The following is a 14,680-nucleotide window of genomic DNA, read 5'->3' as shown; positions in this document are numbered from 1 at the left end:
AGTAAGGATGGGACGCTGTTGAACTCAACTGGGGAGGTTATAGAGCGGTGGAAGGAGCACTTTGAGGAACTCCTAAATTAGATTAAAGATACTAAAGATTATTATTATCCTTTTTGATATTTTTTATTATGTATTTTACCTTTGCCTTAATTGGGAGAAATAAACATTCCCCTCTTAACTTAAAACTCAACGTCTGATTCTTCCTTCCGGTTACACACCTTCCTACGGCCGCTGGCGACATCTACCTACAACAACTCATTACTCAATTTCGTTCTTCTCCTACTCCTACATGGCTGAGTTAATTAACCTGACTCAGAATAGGTGTCTAAAACCAGGTCGCCCCCCCTCCTTCGTCTCCAACTGGTGCTTCCAACATTCCCATGACAGAGCACTCACGACCAGACCATCTTTGCAGTGCTTCTTTGTGGTTCTTAGCTGTCTCATTGAAAATCCTTAAAGAAGTAAAAAAAAATGTTTTATTGCTAATTACTTACACATAGCTGTTGTGTGACAGATTGTCAGACATATAAAAATGCCATAATGATGCATAGAGTGTCTACCAGCGTCTGGTAGATAACCCTCTCTCAGCGCCAAACCAACAACTCCTGCCAACTTGTTTGGCACTTCACTTCATGTGACTGAACCGTTTCCTAGATTTATACAAGAGTTCTCCAGGGACAAGGGAAACTCTTGCTTACCAAATGGGTTCTTTTTCCTCTTCAGCTGTAGTGATTTGGTATCCTCCAAGTTTCGGTAGCTAACTCGGGGTGTCATTTATTCTCACATGGAGACTTTACACCTCCCACAAAATTACCCATGCCCGCCCTCCACTTTTCACCCCGTCATCACATTGTCAGACTGCCATTGTAAGAACTGCACTCTCATAAAGAGAATGAAAAAAGGGTGACTTTGACATTACTGAAGTGTTAACACCTACTGACAATAGTAACCTTATTGTAGGTCTGTCTTCATTTTGCCATAGAATCACCTAAATTGCAAAAGAAAATCCAATGTACAGAATGTGATCTCCCATCTACACCTTCAGCAGAGCTTTGTGTTGTGTGCCACAGAAAAGCGGGAAAAAAACATACTGTTAAAAATGATCTTGAAAGTTCCATAAACGTAATCCCGCAGCCGCCAGTAACTTGTTTTTTTACCTCAGAATATCATAATTAACTTCAAATGTACTAGAAGCTACCTGCAATGACATATTACAACATAGGATGCTTATTGTGGAAGGACATTCTAATTATTCATAAGGGAAAATTAAAACATTAAAATTAATGAGCTTCTGACAATGGCTTTAGATATATCAAAGTTGCTGTGTCTTTGTAGGAGATGTTAAAGATAAAGAAAAATCAGTAAGGGTGTAGTCAAAATTTGGTGCAGGTTTATTGGTGGAGTACTCCATTAAGCAACATATGAAGGACGAGGTGGTTGGTTCGCCAATCCTCTCATCACATTTCAGTCTGTGTAATCCTGTAACAATATTGCATACCTCATGTAAAATATTGTACCGAGCAATTAAATGAATCCTCAGGTGCGTATATAATTGAATATAACATGCTTACACTCGCATCACAATATAGTGTAGCATGTTATGGGTGTCAAGGGGCATTGTAATAGGAAACACAATATAAATATGGATTTGATAGATGACACCACAACATACTCATTATGCTTTCCTCCAGTGATCCTTATCACAACTCAGTTTCCAGCCCACTACCTCACAGAGTTGTTGTCCTATTTATGATTTGCACAATGGATGCGTGATATACAGTGTGTGTGTGTGTGTGTGTGTGTGTATATATATATATATATATATATATATATATATATATATATATTTTTTTTTCTTAGAATAGATAGTCAAGAGAAAGGTTGTTTTTAATTTTGTTCTGCAGGGCATTTATTCAGGTGCTCTCCAACTTTCTTTCTTTCTTTTTCCTTTCTCTCTCTTTGTCTCCGACTTATCTGTATATGTAATGCCATTAGTGGGTTTCTGTCTCAGTATGGATGATTGTTATGTGCCTCTGTGTTTCTCCCTTTAGGTGATTGAAACAAGGACGGGCCCTCTCGGATGCAGTAACTATGACAACCTCGACTCTGTCAGCTCCGTTTTGGTTCAGAGTCCTGAAAACAAGATTCATTTGCAAGGTTGGCCATCCATAATTGAACTCCCCCAATTTCTGATGGAATTGTCACAGTGTCTGTTCTCTGGCAAGCTTATAACTACAGCATGAGAGTGTCAGAACGAATTTAGCTTCAATCACTCTTTTGCTTTTTTTGCCATGCATGCTTGCAGAGTTTTGAAGTGAATTGCAGACCGTAATGATTCAGAACAAAAGTAGCAGAACTGTGGAGTAAAAATAAAACTTTAAGTGAATTTCAGCACATTGCATGTGAAGCCAAGCAAATGTGAAGTGTGGCAAGAAACAAAAAAAGGAAAATAAGTGCCGGCTTTCAGCGCTTCTTAGATCTAGCATACAACAGCCATCAATTCACATTTCCTGCAATACCTAAAGTGCGTACAGCTCGTTCTTTATTCATCCATTTGACATTTCCATGTTTTTGTCCTGTTTTTGTCCTTGCCTCAGGTCTTCAGGCCATACTGCCAGAGTACCTAAGGACCAGGTTTGTGCAGGCAGCTCTCAGCTACATTGCTTGTAATGAGGAGGGCCAGTTTGTGTGCCGGGACAATGACTGCTGGTGCCAGTGCGCCGTCGACTACCCACAGTGTAATTGCCCCAAGGTGGATCTTAGGGCTATGGAAGCCAGTGTGCTTGAAATCAGAGATTCCTGGAACAGGGCCAACCAAGACTTTGAGGAGTCAGGTCAGTGTGTTCTGTTTTTGCACTCATTCAATGGCTGTGACCCTCCCACTGACAGCAAATTAGGCCCTATTGTTAGAGGAGCCGATGGGCAAAGAAAAGAAAGGCCTAAAACCCATGAAAAAGGGGCAATTACATCCAATCTTTGTGAGGGGATTTCAACAATACACAACGGAGCAATTGTTGAAGTAGCATCTTGCTATATTATTCCAAAAAACAACAGAGAGGAGCATCTCATGCATATTAACTGAAATGACTTACATTTTCCTACTTTTAGGTGCAGTTCAAGCCTATAATGTATTACATAAATCATCATAATGTTAATGTCAAGCACATTTACATCTTTGTCTCTTTGGTGGGTTTTCACTGGAACACAGTTCCTATCATTTGACATGACTTTGTTGCAGCTGATGTCACAAAACATAGCAATGGGGGTAAACAAAATATAGTCCTATATATATGTATATATATTTTTTTTTCTACATCACATATATGTATGATATAAACTGTTTATATATTTATATATATGACATATATATACTGTGTATACATGTATACTGTGTATATATATAACCACAAGTAACTAATTTATGATTATTTTTTGCTAAACTAAATGCTGATTGCTGTGTTACTCTAGAGATATTAATTGCATAGCTGACTCAGTAAAAACGGTGTAGGAAAACCTCTAACAATTGACAAATCTGTAATCTCACAGTGTGCGTTGTCAAATCACCGAACCCTCTACTTCGCCATGGAAACAACTATCTTTTGCTGCCATTTGAGCCTGTTTGTTTGCAGAAAATTGCCTGGTGCAAATCTCATGTCCAGAAAATGAAAGGGTAGCATGTACAGTAATGTGACTGGGTCAACAGTGATTCAGTCAAATGAAGGTTTTACAGTTCTCTAGGCAAAGCTGTCACACACCAGAAACACAGTTTCTGTAATCTGTTAGCAGCCCATGATGTAACCTGTGATGTGACACATCACAGCTCAGTTGTTGCCATTTGAGCAGTTAGCCTTATTTAATGTCAGCTGGTTAACATGGCAAAAACAGGCACATCAGCTAGCTATTGTGCTCAGGATATTTAAAAAAAAAATAGATTATACAAGCTTCCAAATAAGCTTTTTGCAAGTTGATTTTATTAATAAATATAGGCACACCTTGAATAGGAATTCAGATGCTTCACATTCACAGTGTGTTACTTCTTTTCTAAATGTTCCAACATAGCTCGGTTCCAGTGTTCCCGTCATTAATGAAACTGTGAGCTGCATCCACAGGCCCGAGGGCATCTAGCTGTTTAAGTCGTCCCCAGCCCTGCCTTTAGCTGTGTTCCTTGCTGGCTGAGTGTGTTATTTACCGGCTACATGCTTCTGTACTGATGGCAACTTGGTTAGCACACAGCTGGAAATAACTTAAGCAGCAAGGTGCCCTAAGAACTGCAGTTACAGTGTTGTATTAAATAAAGAAAGATAGTTCCCTCAAAACCCTGGGGGATCCACTTGTGTATTTGATCTAATACACAGAGAAAAACTAACATCAGCGGCGAAGAGATTACTAATCATGACTCGCTGCTTAACAAGGAGACTATAAATATTATATGGCTGGATCAATGTCTTAATTGTTGAAAGCTGTACATTTCCTCCCACGGTTTCGTGGTGGTCTTAACCTTTCGGTGAGACAAATACAGTAGTCATATTCATAATGTTATATTGAAATAGAAAGACGTCTAAGGTTTACTGCCTGTAGGGTGCAATATGTTTTTGTTATGTTATTTTATTTGTTTTCTACAGAGCCTTGGAGGTGACATGGAGAGAAAAAGAAAAAAAAAAATTTTTATAAGTACTGGGGAAAAACACTAAACTTGAGTTTCAAACTCAATATCTGGACTTTCATGGAGGAAAAATAAAAAAGAATGAAAATACATAAATAAATAAATAAATGATAGAAACATGTAGCCTACTGGGGATGTGTCATGCTGGTAAAATAAGGAACTGCAACCTCATTTAAGTGGCTAAGTATTTTTTTGCCTTCATGTCAATGTCAAGATCTCGCATAACAAGGTCAATATCTTGCAAAAGTGTTTGTCCCTGGTAAAAGTAATTTTTTTTCTTTGTTTAAACAAAAAAACGTTCTTTATTTTTATTTTTTTTATGTCACCTCCGGGGCTCTGTAGCTTTCAAATTAAATTACATTTGCTCAAAATTAAACAGGCAACAAAGGTGCATTATTTAACAATTGTCAACTCTTAATTTAGCAATTTACGAAGAACCTGCCAATTAAGCCCCTTGAAACACATAATTTTCTCCTAGTGCCCAGAATGTGTCTGTACTTGTGCACCTCCGAATATGACGCTGTCATCTATTTTTGAAATCATACAACAAAGGGGGAGCACTGAACCTTTCCTGGGTTCAGCAGCAGACAAGATAATTACGGTGGGCAGAGAGCGGGTTTCCTGGGATAAGGTGTTGTCTTGGTGATAAAATAATCAGCAGACACTTGCAATTTCCCCTCTTCCAGAGGAAACTCAACATTATGAACAGATTGCTTTAGTGTTCCTTGTGTTGCTCAATATCTTCTCCTCAGTGTAAAGTAATCAACATGGAAATACACAGTCAATTTACAATGATCATATACATTTAACACGTGTTGAAAAACGAGGAGGAAATCAAAGGTGTCCATTTTAAATAATTTTCACCTTGATAGGGCACTGTCAGGTTTCAATGTTGTTTCATTTTCTTCCCCTTATTCTTACTTTTTTGTTTTTAATTGTAATTACCTTTTCATACTTTTCATTGCAGCTCTTTGTCCTTTTGCATTGCACCCCAATCCCAAGCCCCCCTCTTTTTTTATTGAAGTATGACTCAAGTATGACCACATTTTGATATATAAATATTTAAATCTTTAGTAGAAACAAATGGGCGTGTTGCTTGGTGCCACAGACAGTGGATAGAAAGTGTTTAGAGAACAACCAATGCCTTTTGGGTCATTGTCTTTTTAGGGGGGTTATTGATCCAAAAGATATTATCAATTAAACCCCTTATGAAATGTAATACAAATTACAGTAATATGTCAAAAGGCAACACCTTAACTGACCATGTGGAATCTCTGTCTCTCATTTTAAAATGTAGGCCACCCAAAGCACCCACACATAGCCTTTTAATATATTTTATTACAAGCTGTTTAATCATCGTATTCATTTCATGGGAACATGTAATACACCTTGCCTAATCACCAGGGAAGTCATTGACACTTAATTGGTTTTCTAATCAGATGCTGTATTATCAAGATAACGATAACTAATTACAAACAGTGGAGTCATTTTCTCATCAGTGTTGCGCATCACATCGGTTTCCCATGCAACCAATCATGAGTACAGTGATGATGATATTGGTATTGAATGCCTTGGAAATGGAATCTGTCGTGCAGCTCTGAAGGACTGCCATGTATTGTCCTCTGTGCTCTTTGTCCATCATTTTTCCCACACAGACAGATCAGCAGAAATAGCCCTGAAAATGCTGGCTGTTCATTAGTGGAAGAAAAAAAACCTTGCCCCAACCTCTTCAGCTCTGTCTTTTTCCATTAGCGTGTGCGTCAAACAGTATCTCTTCCAGTTTGCCCAGCAGCTCTTGAGCCCTATGTGTCAGCGGCAAAGTGATTCTCCCATTTGGTCTGATTAAATTAACCAAATATTTGTAAGGAAGTGAGAGAGTTAGTTTGGCCTGACTTGGAGAAGTGTTCAACACTCATTGTGCATCTCTCCTTGCCTTTCAGATGAGTTTCAGAACTTTGTCCGAAGGCTTCCCACGTTCTACGCCCTCAACACGTCCGCCATCCAATACTTCTGGAAGATGGAGCCGTCCATTCACCAGCGCTACAAGCAGCTGGAGCTCAGCACTCAGCAGCTTCTGAGTAAAGCCAGACGCATCGTCAACAAGCTCTTCACCCTCAGCAAGAGGTGTCGAACGCCGCCTAAAATCATTATGATGAGGGAGAGGTGAGAAGTAGATAAGTATTCCTGCTGACTCTTCTGTTAATACAGACGTGGAAGTAGTTTAGTGTGTGTGTGTGTGCGTGTGTGTGTGTGTGTGTGTGTGTGTGTGTGTGTGTGTGTGTGTGTGTGCAAAAATAAGCAATAATTCCAAAGCCTGCAGCCACATCACAAGTCCTTTCAAGCAAGCTGTGAACGGCACTGCTCATTTCCTTTCTTCAGCCAACTCTGTGCGCAGCGCTTTGTTATCTCCTCAACTATGCAATATGCTAATAATGCACACAATGTATTAATGCTTTGATATTCAACGAAGGTCCTACTGAAGGGAGCTATAGTGTCACACCTGATGACTCGGCTGTACTCCCCAGCCCAGGTCTTCTTTACATTCAGAAAATCGAAGCCATCCTCCTGTGAAATTAAAGTTTGCAGCATTTTAAAAGAATATGCTAAGTTTGGGAGATTTTCTTGTTGGTTATCTAGCCCATGATGAAATCATAGACAAAAAAGTTTTCCATGTCCCTTAATTTTATCTAGTGTTCTGTTTTTCACAGAAAAAAATGGCATATAGTCTGCAGACTCTAAATTTATTAAAAAAAAGAAACATGATTTATTCAGTACAGTTAATGCAACCAGGCTTATTTTAGGAGTTATTTCAGGTAAGAAACTAAATATTTCTCCTTTGCAATGTGATTTATAGCTGCAGCTACAGTCTCTCATTGCCCACCACATTCACCTCCTGAAAGAATATAATACTGTTTATTCTTTATACCAGCATTGTATCATTCACCTATCAAATCTTAGGTACTGTACATGCACAATATGTATTGTTAAACTTGGAGCTGCTACAAATTCTAATGTTCTGCTTTTTTATAGCCTTTATACAGTTTTAGCGTAGAGCACAATAGCCAGTGAACCACAGAGTTGGTGCACACTGTTATGGGATATTTACTACTAGGACTACTGTAGATCCCTTTTTCAGGCACTGAACATTAAAACTGTGTTTGTCCTTATTTACTATTAGACTGAACCAAGGTTTTAAACACCACTTAAATGAAAGAAAAGCGGCACAGGTGAAAATTGACAGTTTCCTCTCATGAAATATGTATTTTAAGGCAGTTAAGGAGGTTTCAATGCGCAAAATAATGGAGAAGGGAACGGTTATTTTAATAGTCTATGCAGCTGAGTTATGACTGTAGACCGGCTCCTGCTACAGAGGAAACTGCATTTGAAATTTAATGTCAGGGAAAGACAGGTGTAAAATCTGCAGCCGTGTTTTATTAGTCACACATGGTGTGAGACTACAGCCAAACAGTCAGAGACAGAGAGCGAGAGAGGTGCTAATTAAAAGATGCATTACAACGTTAGTTTAGCAGAACTCTCAGCACCACAACACGAGACAAAAGCGCAGCAGTGCAACACCCTGTCATCTTTCACACAACCTCTTTGTTTCCCACACGCCCCCCTGCCTATTTCTCCTGACTTTAAATGGTTCTGCTGCTCCAGTCCAGTGCAATATGACTGAATGAGTCAGTATTAGTCATTAAGGAGGCTGTGATTTTATCCGTTTACAAAAATAATCCTGGCAATGGGTCTTTATAGTTTAACTAATCTCTCACATTTCCATAACTCAAGTCAATCATGGATCTTTGTTGAGCTATTTAATTATAGTTTTTCACATATTGTAACTGGCCAATTTTATGGTCCAGTACACTTTACAAATCTGTTTCTTTGTTTATTAATTTCAATTATTGTCTTAAGGCTGTGTTATTACAGTATAGGTCCTGTTAGTTAAAAAAAAAAAGGTTGTTACTTTTATTTTGAAGGAGTAATGCCAGTAGAAGGCATAAAGACTAACTGTAGGATGGCATACTGGTCAGTACTGAAGCAGTAACTAATAACAAATGACATGAAATTAGATGATACAATCAGTTAATATTAAGATATGTGGAGATAAATCCATAAATAAGGGACAACTGCACTGAACCTATTGAGTAGTTGTCAAAACTTCCGTTGGACAGTATCTGGATGAAATTTAGGGAGAGCAGTAACCGCATTAATGAGGATGAAAGTAAATACTTAAACTGGATATTTTGGATCTTCCTGTGATATAACCTGGTGTTCTCAAAAGAATTGAAGAGTTTGTGGTGTTTTATATAAGTGAGGTTCAATGCCCACTAGTTGAAAAAAGATGAAGAAAAAAGATGCAGTCCCTTCTTTGATTGGAATATCATATGTTTCTCTGCATACAAATATTTTCATTATGGTATATCATTTAAAAACTTTGAATTAAAAAAATCTGCCCCAAAACAGTAGTAAATTCCATTTGTGACTCGGACAAACGTGCGTTTTTAAATAATTGTTTAGTAAGTAATTGTATTAATATACGTAATGACCTAGTCCATGGTGGATTCTATGTTTCTTATTTTTTTAATGAAATATATATTCAGTACACATATCATATATATATATATATATATATATATATATATATATATATGTATATATATATATATATATATATATATGATATGTGTACTGAAGCATCATGGTCTATGTCAGATGAAGAAAAAGAAAACTTAATGCCAGAATTCAATTTTGGAGTTTACATTGTTACTTTCTAGTACAGTCTTGGAAGATGAGGACAGTTTGCTTGTTTTTGCTTTTGAGCTGCTGTCTGAGAATACAAGGTGTTCGTATATCAGTGATGGAGCACAAAACAACAACAGTATTGCTTTTAATAGAAAAAATGGAGCACATCTTTTGTGGAGAAAAACCTGGTGCAGCTGACTAGTGAAAACTGAATCCGTAGCAGAAGGAGAAAGTTTGTGTGATGCATTGATCAGTATGAAATGAGAAGACAGACAATGAACAGATTGCAGAGTGAACACCCAGCTTCTCTTGGCCCGTATTGCACACTGCGTCTCCATGACAGTTTACATGTCCTGCTGACACAATGCGCTTAATGACGGCGGGACAGCTTCTTCTCTCTTGCTGTGCACAGCCTCCACTCTGGAGGTGAGATATGCACAACTGACTCTAACTGATGAGTTTCAGAGAAGCTGGATACTGTTAACACTGTTAACACATTGTAACAACAGTCTTTTAACAAAAAAGCCCCAGATTTTAATTTTGAGAACATTTCTTTTGCTCCTTTACTTTTTCATCCATGTCACCCACTGCTACACACAATGGCTACACTCTCTGTGATGTTGGAATAAATCGTATTAAAGTGGCTTGTTGGTTCACAGCGCTTGTGTTTCTGTATAGACTTGGCTCCACATGATGCTGGTCACAAAAACCAAACCCCCCAAAAATTTGTCAATTAGCCTTGTGAATGAAAAAAATATGCCTATGCTTTTCTTCTTTATCCCCAATGCTTAATACATACAGCAAAAACTGACATTCATTTATTTTGTAAGATTTCTCATTAACATACACAATTACATCGTAACGGTATTGCATGCTTAAAGGCCCGATGTGTAGGAATGTCTCCCAACTAGCGTTGAGATCGGATATCGCAATCAACTCTCTCATGCTACATAGTTCAAAGTACGTTTTACAGCTACGGTAGCCTTCACGCTTCAAACGCCGGTCTTTTGCTCTTTTCAGTATCCTTTTTCTTTTTCAGGGCAAAGAAGAAGACTCCTGTTCTGGAAATTAGAATTTTGAACATGTGTAGTCCCCCATGTTTCCTTTTTCAAACTTTCCGGGGCCGGGAAGCGACGATACCCATTAGCAGATTAGCAGCACCTGCGAGTTTATCATGTGACAGTGAAAACGCGGAAGGCGGCCCAGTATATCCTGTATTTCCCCTAACGGCTTACGTATTTAAAGATGGTGCATTGATATGGAGCGTCCACCCCAGTTCATGCAAATAGAAATGTAACATTTCAAGCTAATAGGAATACTTAGTGGTGGTAAATATTCAGGAAAAAGGACAGGTTTGTGAACGGCATCACTGATTTTGATAATGAGCAACTAAACACGTTACATACTGGACCTTGAATAAAACGTGCAACTGCCTTAAAAATGTTACCTGCATGTATACAATTTACCATTATCACACATAGCATACAGTAGTATGACATTATCACACTAACTTTGCCATTTCAGTGTGATTCTTGCATATTGATTATTTCCTGGCGCTCCAAATAGGTAGACCTTAGAATTGCTGAAATATGCCTCATATATTTCATAACTGGGTAAACTTGGCTGCATTTTAATGACTTTGAGCTACAGTTAAAATTCCCAGTGCCGCACACACTATGCAGCCCAGCTATTATGTATCCAAACAACCGTTAGGGCTAATGTTTTTTTCCTTCAAAAATATGTTTTTTTTTTAATTTAAATTACTTATACATGCATCATTGTCTGCTAAATTAATTTAGCAGCTGCATATGATCACAATGACAAAATTGTTAACTCTGCCGGGGAACAAAAGGGGATTCAGAAATGTGACAGATGTGAGCAAGGAAAGCGAAAGACTGATTTGGGCCATTATATTCTTGTCATGCAATCCAGCTGCTTCTATTCCTCATAAACAATCTCAGGAATTTTGATTTACCATTAGAGTTGTGTCCCAGAATAAATTAAACATGGAAATTCTTACTTATATAACGTAGTCCTAGTCACTGACTCTCAATTATTTCTTTAGATTGAATCCTCTATCAAGAATACAGATCCTGATGTTAAAATCAGATATTCTACATGGATATCATTTATGATGTTAAACTAAGTTCATAAAGGACCAGGACAAGAAATATTAGCTTCATAAAGTGGGATTATATATGAAACATTATATTCTGCCTTAGTTGGAGCAATAGTGGTTATTAATGAGAAAGATTATTTGTTTGTGTATATGTCTGTGATGATTAGGGATGATCTGAATCCAGATTTTTGGTGTTTGGCCGAATACCGACTCCACTGGTTCAGATTCCTCCAAAACCAAATACAGAATCCTATTCCCATCCTCAGTCCATTAACCCAGTAAAGACATTAATGAAGTACGTCCACAGCCTCCAAAATAGTTAAATGTAACAACTTTATGTTTAATTAATATTTAAAGAGCAAATGAAACTATGATACCTATTGTATTTATATATAAGTCCCATTTAAAGAACTCAAAATAGCTTCTATGCGGCCATTCCCCACATGACAATCATTTCTTTCACATTTTTCTGTGCAAAATTGACTCTTTTTCAAAAAAACATTTTTATTAAATAGAGGAGTAGTCCTGTACTGTCAGACCTATCTCTACAGCGCTGGGTTGTTTTCATTTCATAAAACCAATCACAACCGTCTTGGGCGGCGCTAAGTTCCGGACGCACTTCGTCCATAGCAATCCCAATAAACGTCCCAGTGGGAAAGTAAATGCCATAAACAGATTCCTTGCAAATCTTTACAATTATTCACCAAAAGAACCAAGTAGGCGTGCCTTATTGCATTATCCAAATTTTCTTCAAATCTTGCCGTTTTAATCATGCAGCTTGCTAGCTGGGAGGCAGTTGTTGTTTACCGTTGCGAAGAACTGTTGAGAATGGCTTTTTCCTGGAAATGTAAAAGTAAATCTTCAATACTGCTCTTTTTCTGTTGCAGGCCATACAGCTACTGGCTGAACTACATCCTCTCTATCATGTACTGCAGTGAAAACAACCACATCGGCTCCTACCTTGAGAAGACCAGAAGCTGCTCCTGCCCCTATGAGCACCCCCCCTGCCAGGGTGTGATCCCCTGCACGATGGGCGAGGGCACCTCCTGCGCCTCTTGCTCTTACGAGAACCGCTCCCGCTGTGCCACATGTAACCAGGGTTACATGCTGAGCCAGGGCGTGTGTCGCAACGAGGTTCCCGACTCCACCGATCACTACATCGGCTTCGAGACGGACCTGCAGGACCTGGAGCTGCGCTACCTTTTGCAGAAACGTGACAACCGCATCAGCATCCACGGCATCTTTGTCAGCAACGACGTCAGGCTGAATAACTGGTTTGACCCGTCATGGAGGAAGAGGATGCTGCTGACGCTGAAAAGTAATAAATACAAGTCAAACCATGTTCACATGCTCCTGGGGATGTCTCTACAGATCTGCCTTACCAAGAACAGCACTCTAGACCCCATGCTGTCTGTGTATATCAATCCGTTTGGAGGCAGCCACTCGGAGAGTTGGATCATGCCCATTGACCAGAACAACTACCCAGACTGGGAGAGGACTAAATTAGACCTTCCCTATGACTGTTATAACTGGACTTTGACTTTGGGCAACAAGTGGAAAACATTTTTTGAGACAGTCCACTTTTACCTACGTAGCCGGATCAGAGGGCCCTCAAGTACAGGGAACGGAACTGCATATTATGAACCTTTGGAGTACCTGGAACCGGGGCGAAATCTAGGCTACATGAAGATCAATAGCATCCAGGTGTATGGCTATGGTATGCACTTTGACCCGGATGCGATCCAGGATTTGATTTTACAGCTCGACTACCCATATACTCAGGGATCGCAGGACTCTGCCCTGCTGCAGCTGCTGGAGATCCGGGATCGGGTCAACAGGCTTTCCCCCCCTGGAGCTCAGCCTCTGGACTTCTTCTCTTGTTTGCTGCGGCACCGGCTCAAACTGTCCACCACGGACGTTGCCAGGATCCAGGCAGCGCTGCAGACTTTCAGTGCCAAGCAGCCCAACTCAATGGAATATGAAACAACCAAATTATGTAGCTAATAAGTGGGCGGGCGGCCAGGTGCACAGATGGCAGAGCAGTTATCACACAAGCCTGAGGATGGTTAAGAGCAATTCTGGAGCCAAGCGAGGGACATTTGGGGGACATTTTCATTGTCGTCATGGATGTCCAGAGTGCGTTTGAGATTCTCATGTCAGCTTTTCGTATAAATTTGTACAACATTGTAGAATTAAGGAGGATTTCACCAAACTTGCCTCATAGCTTTTTTTTCCCCCCTCTCCTGGTGAAAATAATAACTTTGACAGTTAATGATATAAATTTAAAACTATATCACCACTGATATGTTGCCGTGAAACGTGTGCTGACGTTTGTAGGTTGCACAAATTTGAAATCGCTCACATACGTAAACAAAAGCTTTTGCTGATGAAGTATTACCCAAGCAATGTAATCATCTCACAGATATAAACATTTCAACACCAGCATGTTTTTTTGTTTGTACTTTTCCCATCCCATTTATTTCCCCTGTTTAGTATCAAGGCCTTCCGTTTTAACCTGGCACACGTTGGGCACCTCAATGTTTTTAGCTTCCCATTCAACAATAAACTCACTCATTTTTTAAAGTGTACTGTACATTTTTTTAGAAAAAAAAATCAACAAAATCAATAAATAGATGCTGTATTACTCCAGATTTGCTGAGAAAAAATGACACCATGATCACAATTTATGTTACATGTGCTTTTATTTTTATAATGCTGTTGTTTGTGAAACAAAAAAAACAAAAAAACTGTCAATAAAATGTATAATACAATTTGTTAATACACTAAATAAAAACATTTTTATGTGTGGTCTATAGATTGTTTACTTTTCATGCAAGAGATACTTATGACACAGTGTTTCACAGCAGATGGAATTATTGCCATTAACATAGAGTCCATTACATTTGGGTGTTAGAGTGTGACAGCATGCAGATTACAGAGGCACTGGAACTTGACTCAAGCATTTTCTTAAGGTTAGAAATATCACCTCTGCTTTTCCTGCGATGGCATGTCAAATGTCTGCAGTGAAGACTATATGGGCCCTGTTTCTAGTAATCAACAGCTGAGTTTTCTCGACCCTATTGTCAAGGATTTGACACAAGCCTGGATGTTCCAGTTATTCTATGCTTTTTTTTTAATTTATCTGGGTCTGT

The 14,680-nt window shown here is 38.9% G+C and overlaps 1 protein-coding gene across 2 annotated transcripts in view; it reads left to right on the top strand.

Moving 5' to 3' along the window:
- The window catches only part of LOC117950025 (BMP/retinoic acid-inducible neural-specific protein 3-like), a 47,958-nt gene extending 33,816 nt beyond the window's left edge, over window positions 1-14,142 (top strand). For both annotated transcript variants that reach the window (XM_034880680.1, XM_034880679.1), the window contains exons 5-8: window positions 2,052-2,157; window positions 2,598-2,834; window positions 6,604-6,826; window positions 12,416-14,142. In XM_034880680.1, the coding sequence (XP_034736571.1) occupies window positions 2,052-2,157; window positions 2,598-2,834; window positions 6,604-6,826; window positions 12,416-13,532 (1,683 nt within the window). In that variant the 3' untranslated portion in view covers window positions 13,533-14,142. The remainder of the gene's footprint in view (window positions 1-2,051; window positions 2,158-2,597; window positions 2,835-6,603; window positions 6,827-12,415) is intronic.
- The last annotated feature ends 538 nt before the right edge of the window (window positions 14,143-14,680 follow it).

The sequence above is a fragment of the Etheostoma cragini genome, chromosome 9, assembly GCF_013103735.1.
Source record: "Etheostoma cragini isolate CJK2018 chromosome 9, CSU_Ecrag_1.0, whole genome shotgun sequence".
NCBI lineage: Eukaryota > Metazoa > Chordata > Actinopteri > Perciformes > Percidae > Etheostoma > Etheostoma cragini.
This window is presented reverse-complemented; position numbering and strand designations above follow the sequence as displayed.